The sequence below is a fragment of the Phaseolus vulgaris genome, chromosome 11 (genome assembly GCF_000499845.2).
Source record: "Phaseolus vulgaris cultivar G19833 chromosome 11, P. vulgaris v2.0, whole genome shotgun sequence".
In the NCBI taxonomy this organism is placed as follows: Eukaryota; Viridiplantae; Streptophyta; class Magnoliopsida; order Fabales; family Fabaceae; genus Phaseolus; species Phaseolus vulgaris.
In genome coordinates, this window is record NC_023749.2 from 13,885,974 (window position 1) to 13,897,586 (window position 11,613).

Sequence of the window (11,613 nt, forward strand, 5' to 3'; positions counted from 1 at the left end):
TATTATAATCGACTATATTTACATTACAAACGTAAACATAAAATATTATATTATGAAATATAATAATCAAGTATATTATATAATATAATAAAATAAATTTATATAATAATTAAAAACAAAAAATTTAACAAAAGTATTAAATAATAAAATATAAAATAATAATAGTAGAAAAATAAATTTATATAATACTAAAATTAATAATCAAAATAAATAAATAATAGTAAAGTTAAAGTTAAATTTATTAATTTAAATTTTTTTCATAATAACAAAAATACTTTAATTATTTTATAATTTCTATTAATTTTATTAAATTAATTAAAATCATTCATAAACTTTTTTTATTTCTTTTCATTTTATTTATTTTTAATTTAAATAATCTCATTTTCCTTTTATTTATTTTTAATCTAAATAATCTTATTTTTCATTTGTTTCTTTTCTACTTTCTGATCTAAATACAGTGTAGTTTTTAAGGTAGAGAGGGTTACACGTGATACAGGAGTTGACTGTAATTTTTAGTTGCGTCTATGTTTGTAGATTTTGGTCACGTGTGGAATTGCAAATGCACACATAGGTTCTGTGTAACGTTCGTGGAAGATACTAAGTAGCAGTTCGCAGATAATGTCGCTATCACCCTAAATATTATAGTGTTGTCAGTGTGAAACCACAGAGAAACACTTTTTTTGACTAGTTAGTACCAAGACATGATAACATGAACGGTTTCTACCAGCTGACAAAGACCCTCAATCCAAACATGTATTTTTTATTTATGGGATTTTATATTATAATTCAACATGAAACACGTTTTGGAATGTGAATGCGTTCAGAGTATAAATAACTGACTGGTCAGATACAAAACCATTCTTACACACACGTTTGCTTCCCAACACAACCAAATTTTTCTCTTCCATCGAAACAGAAGCACTGATTGACTCAATTTGTGATTCACAAAGATGGTGAGAACCCCATCTTGGGACAAAAGTGGACTGAGGAAGGGTACTTGGACTCCTGAGGAAGATAGAAAATTAATTGCCTATGTTACCAGATATGGATCCTGGAATTGGCGCCAACTTCCTCGGTTTGCAGGTACATATTTCAACACTTCTCAAAACTGAATAAGCCAAAAAATTTAGGGAGGATTTATAGTAAAAAATTATTAATTACCTTTTGCATTGATTTTTAGGTCTGGCAAGATGTGGGAAAAGCTGTAGACTGAGATGGATGAATTATCTGAGGCCTAATGTCAAAAGAGGGAACTTCACTCCACAAGAAGAAGAATGCATCATCAGAATGCTCAAAAAACTTGGTAACAGGTATATATCATCACTTCCTTATGCCGTAATATAATGAAATCTACCCTCTAAATCAAAATACACTTAACATTGAAAATGGTCTTTGTTCATGAAAACACTGCAATCTTAATCTTATGATTCCATCACTTGCAGATGGTCTGCTATTGCGGCTGAGTTACCAGGAAGAACAGATAACGAAATAAAAAACCATTGGCACACCACTCTTAAGAAAAGGTCTGAAATAAACATACTCCCAAATGAAGAAGCTAGAGCCTTCAAATCAAAGAATAAAGAATCCAAACAAGGGAGGGACTCGGTTCCTAACAATAATGGTGTTACTGTTACTCTTCCATCCAATTCCTGGACTTCTGATAATTCATCAGCCTCAGTCTCACCACTCTCATCTTCTAGCGGCATGTTTTCCTCCACATCTTCGGATGATTGCAGTGCTGCCAGCATGAAAAATATGGTGTTTGAAGATGACTTTCGTTTTCTGGATTCATACATAGAGTCTATGAATGCAAGTTTCTGGACAGAGCTAAATCTGGGAGACGTCACCTACAGTGCAGCAGGTGAAATAGTGTCAGGAGATACTAGTTGCGCAATCAAAAGTACAGATGCTAGCGTCCGTGATTCTCGTGCAATGTCTCTGCATGAGTCAACCAGCGAAAGTATTGTTGTTGATAATGACTCTGGCAGCTTTCCCGATGCATATGCAGAGGCTACGGTTGAGAACTTTTGGATGCAGCCATATGTGGCGGATATTTCCCACGTTCCAAGCGAACTTCTTGTCCCTTCCGTGGTAGAATCTGAATATTTTACTCCAATCTATGATGATCTGTGGGGACAAAGTCATTTCTATTAGGTTATGCTATAGTGAACAAAACTACGTTGTTCAAAGAACCATAGTTTTAAGAGTATTAAACACAGTACCGAATAATGGTATAAGATAAGTGTTGCTACTTATTTGAGGTGTGTATTAGTCAGGTTAATCAAGACTATATATAAATAAAGTATTTAAAGTTGTTTTAGGGTATTTTTCAAATAAGACTATATATACATAAATTATTTTGAAGTTGTTTTAGGATATTTTTCAAATAATTGTGTAGTATAGAAAATCAAAACATATACACACTTTCGTATCTACACACACTTCATCCACACACATTTTTTGTTGTTGAGATTTTTCATCTATAACATCAAATGTTGAGGGGGAGGTAGGTATTTGGGGGGATTTTGGGTGGCTCTGGCGATTAAGTTGGAAGAGGGTGAGGTTTGATTGGAAATCCATTTTGGGGAAGATATGTTTAATCTTATTAATAGAGCAAACATAGTTAAAGAAATTAAGGATCAGATTGTATGGAAAGGGGATCCGACAAGAGCATTCTCTGAAAAATCTGCCTATAGGTGCTTGAATAATCAACCCAGTGGATATATGGATGATGTGTTTAACCTCTTGTAGCAATCAAAAGTGATGCCTAAAGCTTTAATCACAGCTTGGAGGATTCTGCTTGACAGACTATCAACTAGTAACAACCTTATCAGAAGAGGTGTGGTGGGTATTGTTGAAGATGGATGAAGCTTCTTCTCTACCTAGTCTTAGTGTGTTTGATGTAGAAAATAGCTAGTTTGCTTTGAAGATTGTAATGTGTTTGGATGATTTTGTATTTAGGCTTGTGTATGTGTAAGGTTGCCTTTTGCTACATGACCTGTCCTAGATGCCTAGTCAAGGTTAGATCAAGCATTTGAAGTGGTTAAAAGTTTTTCAAAAAGCTTTTTAGAGTTTTCTCAAAATTCAGGATATTGCACAAAAATAAATTTGTTTCTCTGTAAAAGAATAGGTTTATTTTTGGTTTGCTGAAAGGCTTTTCGAAAGTTGGTTAGGGCACCAAAGGTACAACTCAGTCAGTTATTTCAGTTAGCTGAGTTGGCAGTTTTCCTAAAATAAATCTGTTTGTTTTTCAACTGAATCTGTTGTTTTCATAACAACTTTTCAACTGTTTTTTTTAAAAGTAGGTGGAACTGTTTTCTATATAAAGAAAAGCTTCTCTCACATGAAATGTTGTTGAGCAATCACGATTTTGACAGAGATTAAACACTTTTTGTATGAGAAGAAGGATTAAATTGAGTTTTTGAAAGGTTTTCCAAAGCGATCTTCAAGTGTGCTTGTTCTAGGAGAACCTTTATCTTTCCTTTATTCCTTCTTGTAAAAGGTGTAAGTGTTAGTCACTCCTTGATAGGGTTTCTTGTAGTGCAGGGTATGCTGAAATAGGGTTTTTTAGCATTGGTTGTATTGTTCTTGTAGTGTTCAAGAATTGTTGTGTTTGTAACTGATTGAAACTGTTTTTAGTGGATTCCACCTTGGAGTAAGGTGAAACTGGATGTAGCTCTTTATGAGTGAACCAGTATAAAAGCTTGTTTGTCCTTTTCTTCTCATCCCTGCACTCGTTTATGGTTCTTTTGCTTAATTCTGTCAAGAACGAAATCTGTTCATTTGAAATCAAATCTGTTAATTATGGGTTTAATAAAAACTGTTCTTCTTGATTTGTTAAAGTTCTCTAATCACTAACAAAGTATTTGTATATGAGATTTTAATTGGTTTAAGGACAAATAGTTTTATTCATTAAATCCTGACAAAGACTCATTCTCTTTGAAACCTTGTGTTGAATGAACTTGATTGATTTCTTGGTATAATCTGTATTCTTCAAGCTGGTAAAAGTTAATCAATTTGATTCTGTTATACCTCTCTGTTTGATTGCAATTTCAATCTAAATAAGTTCAAGTTGTGTTAGACTGTTTTGAAGAATCAATCTGTTTCTTTTAAAAACAATCTGTTCTTTTTCCTCTGATATACTGAAAACAGTTTGAGTTTGCGAAAATTTTATATGTTCAATTCATCCCTCCCCTCTTGAACTTAGACACTAATAAACCCAACAGGTATCTTTTCAATTTGTATGCTTTGTAAAGCGGCGGAATAATCTTCTCAACATTTGTTTCTTGAATGTGTTTATGCACAACGAGTTTGGTCTCTTCGTTTTAGATGGATGAGTATCTTATCTGTAAAGCATAACGATATCAAATACCATTTTGAGAACTTTCACTTAGCATTTATGTCTACCAATCAGAATAAGTTTGGAAAGGAATGTGGGTGATTGTGGTTAATTATGCAGGAAAGCTGATACTAAAGTTCTCTTATGTGAGGTTTATCTATGATAAACTAAAAAAGAGATGTAAAGTCCATCTAGACTGCAATGAAGAAGAGATTGGTGGAGAATTTGCAAAATCAGAATTTTCTGGATAAATGTTTCTAGTGAGCTCAAGAAATCTTTTCAATCTTTGCTCCTTGAGAAGGCTTCTCACAGTGGACATATTTTGTTGCTTCATCCAAGTGAAGGAGACAAGCTTGGGTGTATTGACACTTTTCCTACTTGTTTCATGTAGGTATTTGTTAATGAGTTCAAAGTCTCCTGAGAACCACCCTTCAAGCTTCCCACCACTTCTAACAACCCTGGTTTTCTTCCTTTTAGCAGATGGAGGAGTTCCAGCCATAGCTCAAATCAGAGAGGAACTTTAGCACACTGTAGGGAAAACTTAGAGCAGAGGAAAAAGAAGAACAACAGATTGTTTGTTTGTAAAACAACAGCTAATTGCATTACTTATATAGCCATAATCCTTGATCAAAGTTGGCATTATGTGGGTTGTTTTCAAAACAGAAAAACGAATCAAATCTGAACCATAAAGCTATTTTTCTCAGTCAAACAGAAAGTATAGATACTCACATGTTTATTTGACCAAACTTTAAAAGCAAATTTAATTTCCAAGATAAGAGGAATCTGATTTATAAAGAGCAGTTATAGCAGAGGCATATTGTATTCAAACATGTAATTAATACAATATTGACCACAGATATCACTGGGTTTGAACAAAATTACAAATCAGAGATTAGAAATTAAAAACATATTTGCCCAATGTTGACAGAGAGAAAACAATCAGTTGTTCCGAAGAAACAATCGGTTGAAATTCTGCACTGGTGAAAAGTTTGAGAAAATCAGATTTTCAAACAGCCATGCTATATCCAAACATAGGTTTATAAGGCACACAAGATTGTATAAAGAACAAATGAAATACAAGCTAATTATAATCCAAGCATAGATAACAACATCGAATTGGATTTAAGAACCAATGTTCAACAAAGAGAAGAACAAGAAAATTATCCTCAGATTTAAGGTACACAAATGTAAGCAGTACATAGAATCATGACAAGGCTTTGACATGTACACAAATCTTCTTGAGATCCTGATTTTTCTGACCCTTCAAGTAGAGTAAAAAATCTCCAAAACAGAACTAGTTAGATCACAAGGTTTGATCCCTTAAAGAACTTGGGACACTTTGTGTTAGACTTGTCTTTGGAACCATCAAAACATCTTGGAATCCATTTAAAGATCCCTTTAGGAACAAGAGATTTTCGAAACCTGCAGAACCTAACTAAATGATCTTTCTTCATGCAATAGAAGCATGTAACAACCGGTTAAATCGATCTTTTAATTTTTCTGGTACAGTTGAAAAAGGTTTTGAAATCCCATTTCCTTTGCTTTGTGGATAAAAACCTAACCCAACTTTTCCAAAAAACACAATTTTGAGATGCAAGAACATCTTCAAAGTTGGATTTTCCAATTGTAAGTTTGTCCAAGGTTTTCAAAAGATAGTGAATCTTTCTTTCATGATTTTCACGATTTTCAAAAACTTTTGACTCACAAATACAAGTTGAGTTTTTGTAAATCAAATCAAGGTTTTCAAAATCTTCCTTTGTTTTTCCCAACTCTTCTTCCAGAGACTTGACTCTGTTTTCCAGCCAGTTATTTAGACCTTTCAACCGGTTGTGAGAAAGTGTCAATCGGTTAGCCTCTTCATGAGTTTCATTAAAAGCTTCAAGCAATTGATAATAGTTGTTACCTTTGATTGAAGATGATGAACTCATGCCACTGGACACAGAGGCTCTAAGGCACAGGTTTGCTTCTTCATCATCAGAAGAGCTAGAGGATGATACCTCATTGTCATCCCATGCCACATATGCCTTCTTGGCTTTTCCCCTTTTCTCATTTTTGAAACCTGCTCTTTCTTTGATTTCATTGTTGGGGCATTCTGCCTTGATATGACCCTGTTCACCACAGCCATAGCAAGTGTACTTGTTAAAATTAAAATCACTAAGTTTTTTAGAACTATACCTCTTCTTCAAGAACTTGCTGAATTTTCTTGACAACAGACTCATGGTGTCTTCATCACTCCCACTTGATTCTTGTTGCTGTTTGTGATTGCAAGCTTTGAGTGTTATGCCTTCGATGTGTTTGTCCTCGCTTTCTTGGACAACCAGCCTATTCATTTCGAGCTCGTGTTCCCTAAGCTTACCAAACAATGAAGCAGTTGTCATTGATGTCAAATATTTTGATTCTGAGATGGCAGTGACATTTGGTTGCCATGTTCTATCAAGACATTTCAATATCTTGATGTTCAGCTCCTCCTTATCAAAAGTCTTACCAAGACTCATCAAATGATTCACTATGTGAGAGAACCTTTTTTGCACATCACAAATGGCCTCTCCCTTTTGCATTCTAAAGAGTTCATACTCTTGAATAAAAGCATGCTTTCTGGCTCTTTTGACGTCATTTGTCCCTTCATGTGTGACTTCAAGAATGTCCCACATTTCCTTTGTTGGCTACATTGTGATATCCTGAAAAATTCACCACAACTCAAGGCAAAGGTTATAATATTCTTAGCAATCCAGTCAAACTTGGCTTTCTTGCTTTCAGCCTCAGTTCAATCAGATGAAGGTTATCAATTAAAACCTCATCTATTTTTGACTTGAGGTATAAAGGAACCATTTTCAATTGTTTCCCAAATACCCTTATCAGTTGAATGCATAAAGATCTTCATTCTCACCTTCCAAAACTGGTAATTGACACCACAAAACAGTGGGGAAGCACCTTCCCCAAAAGGCAACTTGTCAGCCATGTAAAAAGATTTTTCCAAAAAAAAAACAGAAACTTGAAGAACCTAGCTCTTGATGCCAATTGTAAGAATTGATGGCTTAAACAAGAGGGGGTGAATTGTTTGTCAAATATTTTCGCAAAGATTGATTAAGAATGAACCTTTATCAAAAAATCACAGATAAGCAATTAAGGAAAGCAATCAACCAATGATACAGAAACTGTTTTCGGAATTTTAACCAATTGAAATTACATTTTAATCGGTTGTTTATATTAACAACAAAAGTGGAATTAAAACAAACAATTATAAGGAGTTAGAGATAAAGAGATTTAAACACAAGACCCACTCACCCTTGAGCTACATCCAGTTCTCAGAACAACCTTTGAGTTCCACTAGTAATCAATTACAGATTACACCAACACACAAATAGGTGACCTTGAAAACCACAAGACCCACTCACCCTCTTTGCAACACCACACACCTCAAGTCAAAACACCCTCTGACTTTGTAGGATTTCACTCACACTTACAAGTTTATGAAAGTACAATTACTATAATCATGAAAGGAATAAAAAACACCTGAGATTACACAACTAGGAAGTCCTATGATTAGATCTTGTACCAGTGAAAAGCTTAACAACAATCTTGCAAACCTTTTGAAAACTTCTTTCAAAACCTAATCTCAAACTTTATTTCAAACTGTGTAAAACTTGTTGTTTTTGTTTTGAAAGAAAGGCTATATTTATAGCACTTAAAAACTAGCAGTTCAAGGTAGCATTAATGAGCCAAAGTAGTTTTGATCACACCCAAAACAGAATAACAGGTTTTCAAAAAACTGTTAGGGAAAGTCATAATCAACCGATTGAACACACGATTTAACCAGTAGAATTGGTTAGGCAGTTACATAACCAAGTCAAAAGCAGTTTTAAAACCTTTAAGCAAGTCATGTGACAAACAACCGATTATTTCGATAATTCAACCGATTATTTTTCTCTTTGCCTAGAAAAACACTTTGCTTTTTAAAACAGATTGAGCAAGCTTTGTGCAAGGATTAAGAATTGATCTTTACATAGATTTCAAACACTCTAATCTAAACCCAAATCAAAAGCAACAAGGCTTCAAGCTTCATCATGGATTTGAAACATCAAAGCTCTCATGCTCTACAATAAGAAACCCTATTCTCCAAGTAAAGAGGTCTTATATAACTCATATACCATGGATCAATATTCTAGCTTAACCTACCCTAGGAAGGATTACAAGAGGGAGGATTATTCATCCAAACCACATTCTAGGGAGAAGACTTCTCAAAAGATATCTTTTATTGAACCTATTGTTTGTAAACCTAGTTTTCCAAATCTAAAGAAATTTATTACAACAGGTCAAAAATTTATAGATAGAGAAAAAGATTATCTCCGTAGAGAGAGAGAGAGAATTTAGAGAAAAAATAGAATCTCTTCAAAGGACACCAATATCTCCATCCTGAGAAAATCAAAAGAAGGTATCACATATTATAGATACACCAACAATAGAACCTCCTCTGGGTCTAGGAAATGAAAAGCAAGCAATAGAGTCTAGCACTATCATTGGTCATATTAGTTCCAATAACTATGTCCTTGATTCAAATATTTTGTTTAAAAATGTTAATCAATTTAAAACCTTCCATATAGAAAATGATTTTCGTAATACTGGTCATATATTTTAAAGGTTTTCTCATTTGATAATTATCAAGTTATACCTTTGGTTATTCAAATGTTGAAATACAACATAAATACCTCTTTTTCATCTTATAAATATCTTTGGATTCAAAATGATGGGAATTTTATTGTGAATCAACAAATGAAAGTTAAGCATTATTTGAGATATTATGATACATATATATATTTCTCTGAACAACCTTGCGAAGACTTGCTTGTAATACAACCTGAAGATCAACATTCATCAACTTCATGAGGTACAAATACTCAAAACACCAAATAAATCAGATAACCATTTTATCTCGACACAGAAAATTATTTGCATGCTTGCATCACCTGATCAAGGTAATTCTTCTTCCTCTTCAATTTCTTCTTATTTTACATTGTTTTCTCCATTTCTTATGGTATTTCTCCATTTATTATGGTATATATATATATATATATATATATATATATTTTGACTACAAAATTTTAAAGAACAAATCTCATCCTAATGTAAAAAGCATGGAAAGCTGAATATGACATTAAATATTTAGGATTTTGAATATTTTAGAAATTTTAGTTTTTTTTTATTTAAATATGACTTTAAATAAATTTTTTGAGAGTGATAAATTAGTTTGGACAATTTCACATAATTTGATTTTTTCTGAAATTAATTCTTATGCGGTACCATAAATAATATTTTATCTAAAACAAATTATAATCCACCAAGAAATTACTCGAAATCCATTTTTTCAACAATTTTTAAATAAAATGATAAATTTGTAATGTTAAAAAATAACCCGTATTTTTTTTCAAAAAATATTTAATAACATTGAAAATAATTTACAAAATTTTAATTAACTCAAATTTACACATAAATGTTTCATATCTCATTATTCGAATATTTTTTAAGATAACATTAAATTTTGTACACTTACATTTTACACATTTAAAACAATTAAAAAAATATCTCACAATCATTACATCACTCACCAACTTTAATCAACTTTCTCCATACATCTACTATAATATACCTCAATTCAAACACACTTTTTTTTTCATACTGTTCCCTCACATCTTCACACATCCACTATCTCACATCCTCCCAGTGTCACTCCCCAATCTAAACACAACCTAAATTATAAATGAAATTCTTACAATTAACAACGTAAAAACTCATTTAGAATTTTTATTTAAGTCAAGTTTTGTAATGAATGATTTACATATTCTTAAAGACTAGTTAATTAACTTAATATCCATACGTAAGTGTAACAACCATAGGAAACTTTATTATAATCCAGGTTCAAATTTTAAAATTATCACTTAAAACAAATACTTAACCATTTTCTAAAGCCATAATTAAATCCGGCTTAATAGAGTCACTTCAACAGCATATAATTTTGGTCAAGGTCATAAAAAATAGACTTAAAAAAAATGTTTATGTTTGATCTGACTTAATATTTAAATTTATTTAATAAAAAATTTGGAATAATATTTATTAAGTCAATAATTCGCTTAACTGGCATAAAGACTGGGGTGATCCATCAAATTTCCAGTCTTACGAGAATTTAAAAAATTGTTAATAGGGATAGATAGTATTTTTTTATTAGATTATTATTATTATTATTATTATATTATTATTATTATTATTACTATTATTATTGTTATTATTATTATTATTATTATTAAGTACTTAGCTGCAAACACAACCCTTATTTTATAAACAAAATTTATTACAAATATAAAGTACAAGGGTTATTCTAAACTCAAATATAGGAGTTTTAAAAAGGCAACAAATAAAAATTAAATTATCAATATATAGATTCCAATAATAAATAATAATAATAAACGATACGACCTTAATTAAATCAAGTCAACAACCTTTATCAAATCAATAACACATTTAAGTAAAGAATTTTTTTCTAAAATATAATTTTACTACACATAGGCTAAATAAAATGAATGACAGGTTGTAACTTGTATTTTCTTAAAATAATAATTAAACTAAGTATAAATAAATAAATAATATCATTAACCTAAATCTCTAAATAAAAATCATTAATAAACTTCATTTTAACTCCACCCTAATTTTATTCATTTAATTTATGGTAAATGTTGCTTGTATATGTTACTAAATACTACAAGTGATCAAATGAGTTTAAATCCGAAAGTCAATCCAGTTCATCACGAGTTTCGGTTCGATTATTGAAAAAAATACAATTTTTGTAAAACTGAATTCAAGTCACTTAAACAGATTTGAACCAGGTTGGAAGGGGTTGACCGGTAATCCACAACCAACAATCCTTTATATTTTTTAATTGTTTTTTTATGATTGTTTACTACTTCTAGTTAAAGAGGTTTATAATTTTATATTTTTAAAGAGTGGAATATTGTTAAATAATGTTTGAATGGTTTTGATACTTAATTTATTTGTTTGTCCAACTATATTGATTAACATTTTGATTTTTTCTTACTATCTTTGTGATGTGAGTTGATTTTAAGATTATACATTTTATGGGTTGCACTTTGTTTGTGATTTTTTATTTTTAATCAAAATATGGTGAGAAACCCAAAGAAAATTTCCACTGGACACGAACTTAACCAATTGGTTAAGCAAGTGTGAAGGTTCACTTCTAGAGGGTAAAGAGAAAACACACTTATATG

General features: G+C 31.5%; 1 protein-coding gene across 1 annotated transcript; it reads left to right on the forward strand.

Moving 5' to 3' along the window:
- Positions 1-857: 857 nt before the first annotated feature.
- On the forward strand, positions 858-2,320 carry LOC137829662 (transcription factor MYB4-like). The gene is made up of 3 exons (XM_068636528.1): positions 858-1,083; positions 1,181-1,310; positions 1,443-2,320. The coding sequence occupies exons 1-3, from the start codon at positions 951-953 to the stop codon at positions 2,152-2,154; spliced, it is 975 nt and encodes a 324-aa protein (XP_068492629.1). The 5' UTR covers positions 858-950; the 3' UTR covers positions 2,155-2,320.
- The last annotated feature ends 9,293 nt before the right edge of the window (positions 2,321-11,613 follow it).